Source organism: Pteronotus mesoamericanus, unplaced genomic scaffold (genome assembly GCF_021234165.1).
Source record: "Pteronotus mesoamericanus isolate MK-2021 breed Mesoamerican mustached bat unplaced genomic scaffold, CSHL_Meso_final contig_173, whole genome shotgun sequence".
Taxonomy (NCBI): Eukaryota; Metazoa; Chordata; class Mammalia; order Chiroptera; family Mormoopidae; genus Pteronotus; species Pteronotus mesoamericanus.
Genome location: NW_026555072.1, coordinates 6,308,948 through 6,325,348, shown reverse-complemented (window position 1 = coordinate 6,325,348; position 16,401 = coordinate 6,308,948). Strand labels below are relative to the sequence as shown.

Genomic DNA, 16,401 nt, shown 5'->3' with positions numbered 1-16,401 from the left:
TTTCCCCTTCTTCCCCCACATTGAAACTTCGAGACATTTTTGCAAAAAGTTACTCAATATCTGAGATTTAGATTCTTAGAATATCGTTGGGTGATGACCAGGTGCTTTATAAAAGCACTCTGAACCTGTTCTCTTAGACAACACTTTAATCTGTTTAGACAACCCTTGGCTAGGGCTTTAAGAAACCAAGGGGAGTTATAAACTCCATCCCCATTTCAATAAAACTAAAAAGAAAATTAATTTTTTTAAAAAAAGAAGTCATATCCCATGGGAGAAGCACAACACCTGCCCTTTCCCAGGATTCCCTCCATGCATTCCCTCTGGGCATTTGAAGCCCAGAGACTTGCTGCTGTTTGCATTCAGTGAAGGGACCAGTACAGGTGAACATGTCTTTTGATTCTGTGACTTTATAAACTAGTAACTGCTTTTTATTGCCAGGAACTGCAGAACATGGTAATCAAGGTCTTTTGGTAGACTTTGCCTCTGACTTAATGAGTTCTTCCAATGGTTAAATGTACAGAGGGTGGAGGTATGGCCTCTGACTTTCTGGAGGTTTTCTAATCAGTGGCAAATATGATAGTCCTTGGGCTTTTATGTTTCTTGCCTGCCTTCTCCTGTAGGAACGGAAGTTTGTAGGTGGATCTGGTCAAGTGAGTGAAAAGATAATGAGCCTTCTTGGCGACAGAGTGAAGCTGACACGTCCTGTTACCTGTGTTGACCAGTCAGGTGACAACATCATTGTACAGACGTTGAATCATGAAGTTTATGAGGTAATTCAGTTTAGTCAAAAGGATCGTATATTAAATAGTGCTTGTGTATTCTGTAGCCTCTAACCAAATATAATCCAAGCAGTGGCATAATACTGGCATGCTTCCAACTCAGTCTTCCAAATGACCAGATTTTGCTGACCTACCTTGTTGTTTTCTGCCTTGCACTGGCCTCATTTTGTATGCTCTTACTGTTCAGTGTTATTCAAAATGACAAATATCATGTTTCATACCCTCTGCAAACATTCTGGCTCACATTTGAGGTGGTATTTTGTGTTTGTGTCTTTTAGTGCAAATATGTAATTACTGCCATCCCTCCGACTCTGACAGCCAAGATTCACTTTACTCCAGAGTTGCCACCTGAGAGAAACCAGTTAGTCCAACGTCTTCCAATGGGAGCTATCATTAAGTGTATGATGTATTACAAGGAAGCTTTTTGGAAGAAGAAGGGTAGGCTGCATTTATTCATGTTTAAATTGTATTAAGAGAAGGAACTGTACTTTTTTAGGCACATTATACTAGATATTGAACAGAAAAAAAGGTAGCGCTTTCAAATTGGTAGAGAAAAGTACAGAAATATCAGTCTGTTCATTTCCTCATAGTCCATCCTAACACAAAATGACCCTAAAAACACTTGCTGGCTGTTAAGGGGAGGGAAGAAATCCCACTAGTTGCAGGGCCACCATTACTCTGCCTCCTTGCATATGTCCTCCCACTTACTCTTCATGAGCAGAGTAAGACAAAAGGGCACCATGGAAAGAGCACTGCTTTGAAGTCACTTTTTCCTGGGTTTCACTTGCTTACTAGCTATGTGGTCTGTGGTGTGACACTTAACCTCTCTCGGTATCAGTCTCCTTGTGTAAAATGGTAACAACAAAACCTACTGTCAGGTTATTGTGAAGATTAAATGAGGCAGGGTCTGGGCAGATAGGGTAGCTATTGTTGATAAGCCTTCTGCTCATACTCAAAGGATTGCTTCCTGCCACTTCTTCCATGAGTTCATAATAGTGATTCTCCCTAACACAGCCCACAGCCCTCTCTTACGCTGTGTATTCCAGGGCTCCAAGATCATCTTACAATACCAGTTATGCATTTTTCATATATGACCTTTATGTAAAGGTAATCAAGATGGGTCATTTTCCATGTGTCTGGGTGAATAGACATCTTATGTAGTCAAGTGTATATTTGATAGGAAATGGCTTGTAGGAAGTTCAGGCAAAGAGCAATAGTTTAAACTTTTCTTTTCTCTATGCAAAATAGTTTTATAAATATAAATATAAATTTTATATATATATATATAAATATATATTTCCCCTAAATATATATATATATATTTCCCCTAAATTTCTGATGAGGTCAATCTCAATATTCTATTGATTTTCTTCTGGTTAAGATTACTGTGGTTGTATGATCATCCAAGATGAGGAGGCTCCAATTTCGATAACCCTGGATGACAGCAAGCCAGATGGATCACTGCCTGCTATCATGGGGTAAGTTAGAACTGGGTATTCTGCATTTTTCAAATGGTGTTGGTGTATTTGTGTGGACTCTGTCAGAGCATACTGTTTCAAAATCAAGTGCAGTCAATAATAATTAACCCTACAGAACTATATTATGTTTCCATGTATTAAAATATTAATATTTTATACATAGCACAAGAACACTGGGAAGCTTTACTAAAATTGACACTATTTGAACTTATTCCCATATATTTCCTCCCTCCATAAAACTTATACATTAAACACAGCAAAAGAAGCAGCATTAACTAGGTGGTATGGTAGACAACCCTGCCTAGAGGCAGAATATCCACAACCATTCTGGAATGAGAACTGTTTTATCGTGTAAAATCTTCCAAAGTTAGGGTTTCTGGGATTTATCCTTTTCTCCATTCCAAACATTGCTATGTAGCAAATATTAATATGTTCATTGTTTCCCTGGGATATAAGATGCATGACTAATTAGGAAGTGCAGTTTGAAGCAGTACCAGGCCTTCAGTAGATGCCACTTGTTCTAGCAGATCATTCTATAGCTGTCCTTCACCAGGGATGGTCCAGGGAGAAGTTCTGTGTCTAGAAGAGGAGAGGTCTTCCCCATTCCTCCCAATCCCACCCACAGCTGCTCTGCCCTTTGAGGACTAGGCATCCAGAGAAGGAAAGGGGACTCCCACAGATTGCTAAGGAGTGCCACAGTATCCCAGTTGCCATGTATTTTAGCGCTCCTCAAAGCTGTACAAACAAAAGAGCTATTTGGTCTACCATATGGCAGCAAAAGAGCACAGCTTATATAGCAGTCAAGTGACTTTTAGGGATCTGTGATTTTCCCCTTCACCCCTGGAAGAGTAGAGCTCATGTGTTTTGCATTATTAAAGGGAAATTACAAAAACAAGAGGAGCAGACCCATGACCCAAGGGACTTGGAAAACAGGCTGTGCTACCAGATTGCTACCAAACCATTTTGTAACCACTTCTCTGTCTGTAAAATGTAAGAAACAGCATTAGCCTCCATGGAAAGGGCAGGAGATCACAACATAATAACCACAATGACAACATATGCTCTTCATCTCTAACTACTCTGTTCAGGAAAGGATACAGAGTGTTTGTGCAGTTTGGCATCACCTTCTACATGCCAAAGGAAATCAGGAGGTTGAGGTAGATATTTTAGGTGACTCGGTCAACATTAGTCCACCTGTGGATGGAAGAACATTGATGTTCTCTTAACCTGGGAGTTAGATATTGTAGCATCTGCCCTTCTGGGCTTTCTAGCTTTATTGATAAAGACATGCATGCAGAAGACTTCCAGATGGTAATGGGATTATTTAGGCAGTTTCTAAAAAAGATTTATCTGGGCAATAGTCTCCACCCTGTTCTTGCCTTGAAACTATATTGCCTCCACCCTGCTCTTTGTTCTGGGCAAGGAAAGCTTTGAAGATAGTATTAATTGCCCAGTACTGTTTGTGATATTTAGTGCCTTTTGGAAATTAGAAAGGAACTTGTACTTTAGAGCTGTGAAATGTTCCCACCCCAGAGCCAGTATGTTTGATTTCCTCAATAAAACACCAAAGAAACTTAAAGGATAGTTTTCCATATAGAAGTAGATCAAAAAGGTTATTTCATTCTTGACTTTAGATTCAACAGAAATAGCTAACACTAATTGCTCTTTAGAAAGGGAACTGTAAAAAGCTCCCAAGATCTAAAAAGGTTTTCAGCTAAATGATTTAATATTTTATCAGATATTGGTGATTTTCATTTAAATAATTGCATAAGTCTAAAACAATAGATTGTTGCATGAATCTAAACTTTTAACTAAAATCATTACTAGCAAGCCATAACATATAGTATTAAATCAAGTAAAATTATGACTATCTCTCATAAAGCACAACAGTTCAAATTTTTAAACAGTGTACAGCTTCCTCTGAAATACTATTCTCTGTGTTAACACAAATACATTTTTGTATCTTTGCTTCCCAAAGTGATCTCAACAGCTTGAAATGAGAACAGCTCTAAAGGAACTTCCAAGTCAAAGTTAGTTTAATTTGGGCTGAGGGAGAAGACAAAATACCTGTTTTTAGTCCTTGCATTTTCAGTCCTGATCTACTTGTCTTTTATGTCTAGAACAAAAGAAATTCAATTTTTAAAATTTTTTAATGGAGAAATAACTTCACTGTCCCTTAGCTCGTTTAGATTTTTGGTTAAAAAAATTATTTTCTAGTAATATTATAAGGACTTCTTTGTCATAATTCAATTCTTTAAAATATGCAAGTTATTAGTAATATAAGTATAATGAATAAAATCTATTTGATTAAAAGGAAGCAGAGTATAACTGAATTTTACTCAGTTACTAAATTTGGGGAATGTACTAGGCAAGTTTCCCAGGAAGCTAACTTGGGGATGGTGATTTGGGTGTAAGAGGTTTATTGGGAAGTGCTCTGGGATCACTGCCTGTGGGGAAGGAATCAGGACCAGACAGAAGGAGAGATTGGTTTCCAGTGTTGATCCAATGAAGGCCTAAACCACCCCACAGTGAGTTCTGGAGCTCTATGATCCTTTAGAGGTATCCTGAACTCCTGAGATAGTCATGCTGGTGAGGAGCAGGGGATTTTGTGCCAGGCAGTTCTCTGCTACAGAGTACAATTGCTGGAGAAGGGTTCAGCTGTGAGCTGAGAGCAATGAATGCTTGGTTCTGAAGAGGAATCTGGGTGTCCCACCATGGCATCCATACAGACATATATTTACATTTGTTTTTCCAGCTTTTATCAAGTATTTGGCATAAGGCAATAGTCATTACCAGGATAATCATTTAATACAACATCAATTGTTCTGACATTTGTTTCCTACTGTATGCCAAAAACTGTGCCAAATTTTGGGGGTAAAATATTGAGTAGGAGGCCACCTGTCATTTAGGAGCCTACACCCTAGCAGGGGTTTTGGATACAGAGGCAGACTGAAGACAGCATGGCATTTGTTCTAGCAGAGGAAAATATTGGGAGGGTGTGGGAGATTTCATTAATGCTGAGCACATGGAAGCAAGAACATTTTTGAAAAGGCAACTCTTAAGATATTACCTAATTGTTTAAATGTAACCTCTCTTTCTAGCTTCATACTTGCTCGAAAAGCTGTCCAACTAGCAAAACTCCATAAAGATGAAAGGTAAGAATTTACTTCTGGAACATATGTAACAAGTTAGCTTATATCGTGCTTGTTGCACTAACAATATAATAGCATTGCAAAAAATAATAATTCATTAATATTCTCAAAATCCTAATGAAACAACCTTTTTGTATTTTGCCACAGCTACCTCGGCACAGCCCTTGTCCATAAGCATAAATTAATTAAGTTTTACATATCTGTTTTTATTTTATAGTGGTTGAGAGGTTAGGGTTTCTTTGTAAGATGGATGAAGAAAAATCATAGGTGTTACCTGTGAAAAAACCTTTAGAGACCCAGTTTCAATAACCTTGCAAGACCATTATCCCTTTACAAAGTTTCTCTGACATGCACTTTTTCTGAAAAACAAATCCATACATATATGTTTCAACTTATATACATAAAAGTATTCCCCTTTTATTAGGAGAATTATCTAGATTATCTAGGACACAGTTCTGATGTTCCCTTCTCCCAAGAGCTTCCTAGTATAAAAGGATTTAAAGACAATGGATTTTTCTTTCTTTCTCCCTTTCTCTCTTTCTGCCATGTTGTATTTTTGCTTTGTTTTGCTTTACCTTGAAATTATTTGTTCAAATAAAATCATACCTGGAAACAGTCATTTTGCTGTTGGAGGGCTACCTCTAGGAATTTCTGGACTTCCCCTGTTTATGGTAGTCTTAAAACCCTTGTTAGCTTTTGAAGAGGACCAATATATACACAATGTACTTCTCCTTGCATTTAATTTAAACATTAAACAGTAAATCCACTAGCAGCCCTTGCTTTAAGAGTTACTTGAATGACCTTGGAAGTCACAAAAAGCTGCAGAAATTACCACATTTTCACATGGATTAGTTTACTTGAATTACCATGAGATTTTCTGTCAGGAAGGGAACTATTTTAGCGTCTAGCTACTCACTCGATAGAGGAAAAATTGTGGGGTCCAGTGGTAGGTAACGATTTGGTCAAGGCTCTGCATCTAGTTTGTGACAAAGTCAGGAATAGCATCTAATGCATACTTTCTTTCATTACACCACACTAAGCTTGACATTTTCTTTTGGATTTCCTGCTTCCCCCTCCTTATTAATAGTAAAATAAATACCAACCCAAGTGTAGACATTTGGTTATGATTCCACATGGTGACTGAATTTCTCAAAAGTTTTTATTAGACAACACCTTTAGAAGTGCTAATATGTCATTGACTGGAACAACAGTTCCCGGAACTCACTGAATCAAAATGTCCCATAGAATGCTTGATGTGGTGCATACACACACATGCACACACACTAGACTATTACACAGCAATAAAAAAAAATGAAACCTTGCCATTTGTGACAGTATGGATGGACTCAGAGGGTATTTCACTAAGTGAAATAAATCAGAGAAAGACAAATGCTGTAAACAAAACTAAAACCAAACAGACTCATAGGAACAGAGACCAAAGGGATGGTTGCCAGAGGGGAGCGGTGTAGGGGGATGGGTAAAAGGGGAAGGGGAATTTACTCAATAATATTGTGATAAGTAACATGATCACAGATGATTACTTGTGGGGTGATTACATTGTAATGTATAAAAATGTCAAATCACTATATTATACATCTGAAACTAGTGTAACCAATATAAGATTGTATACCAACTATACTTAAATTTTAAAAAAGAATGTTTGAAAAATATATATTGTCTGAGGCTGATAAATTATGATTCAGTAGGTGAGGGTGGGGCCTGAGTATTTGTATTTTTTAATGAGCTTTGCAAGTGATTGTGATGAACATCCAGATTTAGAAACCAGTGGGTAAATTTAACTACAAAATGTTGTACACAGTGACCTCTTTTGTCCATCATTAAAATGTTCTATCATTTTTAGAGTCCAACTAATCAGTCAGTGTATTGCTCCAACTGCCTTGCATTACTTTTTTATTTTTTTTATTTTAATGGGAGGAATGAATGGGGAAGATAATTTCCTGATGTAGTTGTATGAACTTATTCTTGACTTATCTAATAATATGAAATACAGTTAATAATGACATATTTCTATTATAACTGATTTATCATTCATGACTTAAAAATCAGCTGCCTCTATGTTGATTAGATTTTAGGTTTCACACTGTTTTAATAAAGATTTTATTACATGTCCCCAAAATAAGTTAAACCTCATTAAACTTTTCAGAACAATTGTCAATACTTTTGTTTTCTAATTGACTCAAAATGTTGGCATTATTCTTTGTAACCTCATGTGAAGTAGCTAAGGATCAGTCATCTATATCTGTATCTATATCATAGAGGACACCATTCTAGGCTGAGGATGGATTTTGATTCAATACATTTTTATTGAGCACTAACTATAGGTAGGATGCTCAGGAGAGTTGAGCTTCAGCCCTGCCATTAATTAGTTGAGTGATGTGTAACAACTCTCATTAGTGCACTGAGCCCCAACCTCCTTCTCTGAAATGAAGGGCTTCCATTTGACAGAGAGAGACAGATAGGAGGATAGTAGTTTTGAGACTACTTCCAGTTCTCCCTTTCCTTTGTAATTATTGATCTACAGTATAAACAGCTCTTTGAAGGGAAACCAAACTTTTCCTGTTTGTACTGGAGCTTAAATAGTGACCTAATGTTACATGACATCACCTCAGGAGTGGCATTTTTCTCCCTCCTAAAACATTTGATGGTAACATTGTTGCAATAAGCAGTGTTTATAATTCCACTTTCTCCTGGTGCTCTCCTAACACTGTATATCCACAAGATGGAAGTTCTGAGTTATATAAATGGTGTGAACATGAACATTTGGGTAAGTTTATAAGGTTACACTTTGTCCAACATTATTCAGAGACAGTAGGAGTATGTTTTAAAAAATATTTTCTAGCCCTGGCTGGTGTGGTTCAGTGGCTAGAGCATCTTCCTGTAACTGAAAGGTTGTGGGTTAGATTCCCTGTCAGGGCACATACCTAGGTTGCATGTTGGATCCCAGATCCCTCATGCTAGGTCCCCAGGCATACGCATCCAGTGTGGGGAAGGCAACCAATCAATGCAAAGCTTCTATGTTTCTCTTCCTTCCTTCCTCTCTCCTTTCTTCTCTCTCTAAAAAGCAATGGGGGAAAAAAAGTCCTCAGATGAGGATAAAAAAATTTAAAAATATTGTCTAATGTAATTGGAAACATGAAAGTGTCACCTTTAAAAATCTGTTCTATTACTGCTAAGTATAACCTTCCCTTCCCCCCTCCCCTGCCCACCCCCATTTTTGGCCATTTGTCTTTTCAGCTTTTTAAAAAAGATTTTATTTCCTTTTAGAAAGAGGGGAAGAGAGGGAGAAAGAGAGGGGGAGAAACACTTACGCAACAGAGAAACATCTATTGGTTGCCTCTTGTACAAGCTCCATCTGGGGGCCAAGCCACAACCCAGGCAAGTGCCCTGCCTGGGAATGGATCCAGTGACCTTTTGCTTTGCAGGACGATGCCCAACCAACTGAGCCACACCAGTCAGGGCTGTCTTTTCAGCTTTTAATGCTTGCCTTATATATTTGAATTAAACCCTTTGCCACATTTTTAGCAACTCTTTTTTCCTGTTGTTTCTTAACCTGTAAGAAATATTTTGGAGCACTTTCAATGTTTAAACTACATAAAGACTAAAGAAGGTAAACCAAAAATATATAACTGCATAGTGGGGACCTCTTCCAACAAATCCCAAAGTAGAACCAGTCATTTCTAAAATGGGTAGTTTTAGTAAATTAAAACTTAAATTTCACTAAGGGTGTGTGTGAGTTCAAAATATATCTTTTCCAAAAAGGACTTAGATAAATTCAGCTACTGACTTTTAAAACATAATATGTGTCATGTTCTGTGTTAGTCACTTACATAAGGATTTATGAATGTAACCAAAGATTGTGTTTGGGGTAACACCACATCATGCTCATTCCCCAGACACCCTTTGGAACCCTGTGTTCATAAACCTTCTCTCAAATTACAGATTACTAGACTGGAATGACCATAGGCATCTCTTGGTCTAGCATAATCTATGTTCTGCCTAAAAGATTAAATGAGCTTTATATGTTCATAATATTTGTAAAACAGATATAGGATGGTTTAAAAAATCATATGTACTACAAACTTATAATAGGGATTATTGTAGAAATGTACATATTCCAGAAAAGTGACTTAGAATCAATCCCTAAAATGATTGAATTTAACTTAAAGTTACTTCCCCCATTTTAATCTTGAATAGAGATGGCATTGGGTAGTGCGAGGCAAACTATAAAAAAAGAAGGAAAATTCTGTTGTATCTTTAAATCAAATAACTATATTGAGGCATAGAGTTACTTGGAGTGCAGATACATGGAAATGTTCATTTTGTGTGGTTACAGAAGGCCATGGATTTTAATTTTTCCTTGATAAATCTGGTTCATTGGCAAGAGCCCTGGAACTCATAGTGTTTATTCTATACTCATCAGTTATTACTTCCTTAACAATTTTGGTTCTTTTTTTATAGAAAGAGAAAAATCTGTGAGTTGTACTCCAAAGTGCTTGGATCTGAAGAAGCTTTACAAGTAAGAACACTCAGCTTTAATACCTAGCAGGTTGTTCTCTACTAGCTCTAAAGGGTAAAGCAAAGCACATTCTGGTTCCCTGACAGGCTTATGAAGAGAGTATAAAGGGATATGCTTACTGGAGGATTAACTTCAGCTATCACAGAAGGCCATTAAAAGCTGCTGTTAGGTGCAAGAAATTTTTGATGCAGTGATTCCTTGGGCTATTTAAGTGTTCACTGAATAACTGGCAGCCAGGTGTAGTCAGAGCCTGGAGCTTCAGGTATTATCTCCTGGGTGGATAAGATCAGTTCCCAGAACCAAGAGCCTGCCCTCCTGTCAAGGTCAACTGACTTCTGTGAAATAAAATCCCATCATTTTTTGGTGAAGGCACTGCAGTACATACTTGACAATATAACTGAATCTAGACTCTACCCAGGTCAAAGTCATATCAATTTATTTTTCCATTTGTAGACTCAGTTAACAGCTCATTTCAGAATTTCATTGCTTTAAATCTACCACTGAAAACAATTATGAAAATGAAATTCTTTCTGAAGATCCTAACAGATAGCTTAAGGCTCTTTTAGAGGATTATCTCTGAACTGTTCAAATAACAAATTGGCAGAATGTGTTAGGGAAATCAGAGAAGGTTCTCTCATGTCCCTTGACAAACATCTTAATCTTTAATTCTTCCCTTTTTATCAGAATTCCTATCATTCAGTTTTCTAGCTTAAAGAACTAGTTCTGGAAAAAAACTCAGAAATGGACTCTGTATTTATTTTCTACTTCCTCCCTTTCACCCCCTTTTTCAGCAGTAATGCCTTGGTAGATGAGGAGGTAAAGTCTGTTATTTAGAGAATCCAGAGATTTCAGTAGACCTTTCCAGAACCTGATTATTGATGGGGTATCCTGTAGACTTAGGTCTAAATACTTCAGAATCTGCCTGGAGATGCCCTGTGTCCACAGTAAAGAGGTTGAGAAAGTCAAAGTATACATGTTTAGTCATTTGGTACCTCACAGAAGACCATTACTTGGTTCCGTCATATTTCCCCAGAAATGTGATAGAAAACCAGGTCCATATTTTTTAAGAATATAAACTTTTTAAAAGTAAAATACACAAGAACTTTCATTGTTAACTGAAAGAATTTCAGCTGCGTCTTTTCTTTGGAATTTTCTCTTCATTGAATTTCAGCCAGTGCATTATGAAGAAAAAAACTGGTGCGAAGAACAGTACTCTGGGGGCTGTTATACCGCCTACTTTCCTCCTGGCATCATGACTCAATATGGAAGGTACTACCCAGATACCAAACTTACAAAAATAAGCAAAGTTCAATGGGAAATTTAGAAATAGTAGTCAGCATTCCTATTTATAATGTCTCAGGTAGCCAGTTTATATATTTCTGGATGTCCATAGGAAAATAAGTATGTCGGTGCATAGAAAAATAGCTGTCAGCACAGAGAACAATAGCAGAACACAGGTGAGGATTTCAGATGTCGGCAGTTCACGTGAAAATTATCCCAAGTTATAGTGTCCTTCAAGGGGCCTTCTTGAGCTGAATTAGACATTCAGTCTCATATGACTACTCTAGGCTCCTGGGCACCACTCTACACAGAAGGACATGGGCCAAACATGTCTTGCCAGCAGAGCAGTATCATATATTCCTCTTCAGGGAGAGGGGCCCCTGCTGTATGCAGCTAAGGTGTGGAGATGATAGTCCTACAGGGTGGGGAAGTCCATCTTGGTTTAGAAGCCCAATAGGAACCATTGTCTCTTGTAATGGCCTCATTGGCATAGTGTCCAGGGTCCCTGCAAGGGATATGCCCAGTCACAAGAGGCATCACACTCATTGAAATCCAAAGAGATAGCTCCTACTAGGTATTTACAATTCATGCCAGTCTTCCCAGCCTGGATCCAATTTATCATTATTGGGTTGGGGAAGACATTTTTAGCATAAGCAGTGTTGCTCAGTAACATAGATAGTATTATACCTTCATCAGGTTTCCAAGGGAACAGAGCTAGAAAGTTAACTGAAGGTCACATTTGTCCAGGAAGGAAAAAAATTTGGTAACCCTTTTGTTACATGAGATTCTTTTATTATTATTAATTGAGGTGCAGGCCTTTGGGGTAGAGATGTGAAGCTTAGCAGATTTTATGAAAGTGTCTATACATATGGTAGGAGTCAAAGCCAACAAGGTAGGAAAGGATAGTTGCCCATTCAGCCCTTCCATGGTTCTCTTCATTGAGATCTCTTTGTAAAAGGAGGCCCATTTCCCTGCCTTCAGCCAGTCTCCAGATAAATTCTTAGATGCTAACTGTACAGAGGTTGTTTTTTTTTAAGGAGATAGACATATAATCCCTTGGGTCTTTTCCTTGACAGAAATCATTTAATCTCCTTATCTTTCCACTTGCTACTATAGTTCCTCCTGGCAACCTGGGAGTGCCTGCCAGGCTGGGGTCTGCCATCAGATGAGATCTCTTGCAGAACATACCCCTTTGGAAAGACAGTGTAGGGAGCAGAATGGATTACAAACAGTAATCATACAACAAATAAGTCTGATAGTGAATTTAATGCATGTTCTTATATTCCAATTCTGGATGGCTAGGAAAAGGTCAACATCACCTTTAGTGATTGATGATCTGACAGCCTGATTCTCTCTGGCTTGAAAATTCAGACCCTTGGGTGCAAGCCCAGGAAACAAGGAGGGAGAAGCCTTTCACATTTGACTGAGTTGCGTGGGAGTTTTTTAAACAATATGAGATACCTTGTCTTCTGTGGGGTAAATGAGGGCAGTGATTGACTCGTTAACCCTCAGTGCCTTCTCAAGCAACCATGACCTTTCTGTTCACTTCAAGGGTGATTCGTGAACCAGTAGGCAGGATTTATTTTGCTGGAACAGAGACAGCCACACATTGGAGCGGATACATGGAAGGAGCTGTTGAAGCTGGAGAACGAGCAGCTAGATCGGTAAGGGAGGAAGCCAAGTTACCTTCCCTCCTGAGTCCAGCATTGTTTTTTGTATCTAACCTTTTTAGATCTTGAATAAATAAATATGTATGTCTATTTTTTGTACCCTTACTCCACTCAGGGGGCTCATCTGTGGCCAGCAGGGCCTTGAATCTGTCAAAACTATAGAACTTAATTTCACAATACAATTGCTGGTTTCTTTCAGATCTTGTATGTTATGGGGAAGGTGGCAAATCTAGACGTTGAAGAACCTGAATCAGAGGTAAATTTGGCAGCTTCATCTCCATAGACCAGTAACTGCATATAAAACTCCTGTCTTTCATCTTCTAGCCTCTGATATAATTGTTGGTGCCACTCTCCAAGGCATATCCATGCATGTATTTTACAAATACGTTTTGCCCCTCCTAGTTAGTGCAGGAGTCTTCTGCTAATTATCTATGTTCATTCATCTAGGATGTTCCAGCTACCGAAATCATGTGCACGTTCTGGGAAAGGAATCTTCCCTCTGTGCCAGGCCTGCTGAAGATCATTGGATTTTCCACATCAGTGACTGCCCTGTGTTTTGTGGCATACAAGTTTAGGCTGCTGAAATGATCCTGAACTATATGCTCTGCTTACTCTTTTCCAGTATCATCAGAAAGAAAATATTGACAAATTAATGGCTGTCTCTCATTAGACCATAGTTAAATGAACTGGATGTAACCCCTTAGCTTAGTCTGTGTTAAAGTGAAAACAACTCATGGAATCACCTCATTAAAATCAGTAAGAGCAAGCTCCATCTTATTTGTCGGTGTAGATTAATTTGTGTTATTGGTAGAATACAACCTTGTGATCAGTTTTTTTAATTTCGAGTTCAAGCGCTTATCAGAAACAATTTCTATGTTCTGTTTTTTCCCCTTTAACATAAAATGCCTGACGATTGCAGAAATGAAGCATTTAACTTTCTGTAGAGGTTAAATAGGTGACGGCATAGCCTGTGACTGATCTTTTCAGTCTTTAGGAAATGGTGAAGTGTAGGTCCAGAGCTGAGAGGATCACGGCTTCTTGGGGTGAGCAGTTCTCACTTTGTATGAGGAAATAGTACATGAAAGCGGTAGAGATATACCAGTGAGGTGGGGAGGGGCATTTTGTAGGCTGTTGCCACAGGAGTCTCTGGACCACTTCCGATTCCTACAGTTTCTAGACATCTAGTCTCAGTGTTAGCTCACCTGTATATTTTCCCCTTTGCTTCTTAAATAGGACAGTGTTTACCAAAGCATAATGATTAAATTGACTTTCTGTGACTTTTGTACAGCTCCCCAGGTGAGCAGAGTAAACTAATGGCAGGACTGTCCCCAAGAGGCCTCGCTGACTAGCTCTACATGAGGCATCTTTTCTTCTTCCTGGAGTATGGCTAGACATCACTTCACTCATCATCGATGATAACATTCTCTACCAATTTCAGGAAAGCTGTATTTTCCTTTCTTTCAGGTAGATCCTGGCTGAAATTTATTTTTCTTTTTTCATATGACCATAGTAGAATTAGACAGGTCTGTTAATTTAAATATGTTTTCAACATGGTTACCCTATAGTAAGTGTTAGCATGCCAGTTTCTCTCAAATAACTGAAATAGACATTAAAAATTTCATATTGTTATTTGTTGAGACTATGAGATACAGAAGGAAATTATGGCTATATTTTATAAATTCACTTGCTTTAGTTATTAAGCTTTATAAAAGACATGAAATTGAGTGGTTTTACCTATGAATACTAAATTCTCTAAGGAATTATGTGGGCCCAGACCAGTACCACCTCTTGTCTTTCCCATTTTTAAATTAAAACTATCAGATTTTTTAAAAGCCCCTTCCAAAGGTTTCAGCCACAAACTACTTATTTTTTAATGTAAATTCCTGGATAAAAATCAACACATGTGATCAATAAAGCAATTGAGAAGATTCAGTGGACTCAGGTATGCAGGTGGTAGACACACAGTAATGCCTTATTCTGCATCATCAATGAATGAACATTTCATTTCAAATGAAGTTTCTAGATAGCTGAAACTTACTCTTTTATGTGCCAAAATTTTTAAATAAAAATTTCAATGAACATATTTCCATATATTATTAAACAAGTTAGATCCAATTAATTTTTTAATTAATCAGGTCAGGCATTATATCCCTGAATTATTTTATGCTTTTATAATAGAGTGACATTATCATGTTTGCCCTTCTATAAAATGTCACATGATTGTTTTATAGCTGCTGAGTAGGCTACTGCTTCTTCTGTCTTCTCTCATATTCAGCATTTTATTTCATATCCTCTTTATCTCCTAACATCCCTTAACCTAATCTATTTTTTATTGAATGGGAATTAAAGATTGCCAAAGGAGACTAACCCAAGTTTATTATATAATTAACCTTATCATAAATCCAAAATTAAGTTATGGCCCTGGTGTGAGGACTTAAGATATTTGTTTTGCCTAACCCAAGAGCAAAGTGTAGAATTTTCCTGGTGCTGTTTAACTTTCATTTGAAAAGTGTTTTTGCTAAGTTAGGATTTTTGGCAATGTCTTGGATATGCTCTAGTACATAAGGAAATGCACATACACCAAACCACTTACAAAAATTACATCCCTGATCTATTTCATTTATTTCTGTTCACTTACTTATTAACTTGGTTCTGACATACCTTTTGGCAAAAATCTCAACTCGCAAGAGTTTTAACAGTAATCAGATTGATAGCATATCCAGAACTTGAATATTGAATAAATCCTGAGTATTCAACTACCCTCTTCTCGGCTTTTTAGAAAACCAATTAATTTATTCTAATTAGATCAGCCCTATTAAGCTACAGATTATTAAAATGGATGCCAGTCCCGATGTGCATAAACATAAAATCGGAGCTGAGAACTCCCACCATATTTTAGCACTAAGTGATTGTTCAACACTAAGAAAGATACCGTAGGTATTTTCTCCATTCCAGAGAAACTAGTCAATTTCAACAGCTGATAGAACATGGCTCTGTTAAACCATCTGCTTCACAGTTCTGAAGGCTACCCCATTGTAGGATTGAGAATTAGATTTTAAAAGTTATCCTTTTCGTCACAACTGTTAAATAAGAACGTATACTATACTGAAGAAAAAATATTGAAGCATCGTGAACTACATTTAGTTTGACTATGAACTTGGTGCCTAGTGTTCTGTCTGAAATGTGCCCAAGTGCTACTACATGTGGGAATATGCATGTGTCTATTTTGCAATTGAAATACGATTTTGCCTGTATGGTACTGTTTTGTTGGTTAATAAAGTGCACTACAACCCCTGATTCAGACCTGCCTTCTCTATTTAGTCAATAGTCCCAAGGTTAAATGGCTTCTTATAGCAGGAGGTCACAATGAGGCATTACCATGGATGATGGGTTTAAAAAGCCACTTTGTATTGATTCCAACTTTTCATAGTTTGCTTTGACTTTCATGTTTTATCAAGGATTACTGAGAGCTGATTAAATGCTATAATATTGTCTGCTTGGGCT

General features: G+C 37.6%; 1 protein-coding gene across 2 annotated transcripts in view; it reads left to right on the top strand.

The window, feature by feature from the left end:
- MAOA (monoamine oxidase A) overlaps window positions 1-16,187 on the top strand; it is a 77,872-nt gene extending 61,685 nt beyond the window's left edge. For both annotated transcript variants that reach the window (XM_054566529.1, XM_054566528.1), the window contains 9 exons: window positions 621-770; window positions 1,058-1,217; window positions 2,161-2,257; window positions 5,359-5,412; window positions 9,889-9,946; window positions 11,118-11,215; window positions 12,780-12,891; window positions 13,097-13,153; window positions 13,345-16,187. In XM_054566529.1, the coding sequence (XP_054422504.1) occupies window positions 621-770; window positions 1,058-1,217; window positions 2,161-2,257; window positions 5,359-5,412; window positions 9,889-9,946; window positions 11,118-11,215; window positions 12,780-12,891; window positions 13,097-13,153; window positions 13,345-13,485 (927 nt within the window). In that variant the 3' untranslated portion in view covers window positions 13,486-16,187. The remainder of the gene's footprint in view (window positions 1-620; window positions 771-1,057; window positions 1,218-2,160; window positions 2,258-5,358; window positions 5,413-9,888; window positions 9,947-11,117; window positions 11,216-12,779; window positions 12,892-13,096; window positions 13,154-13,344) is intronic.
- The last annotated feature ends 214 nt before the right edge of the window (window positions 16,188-16,401 follow it).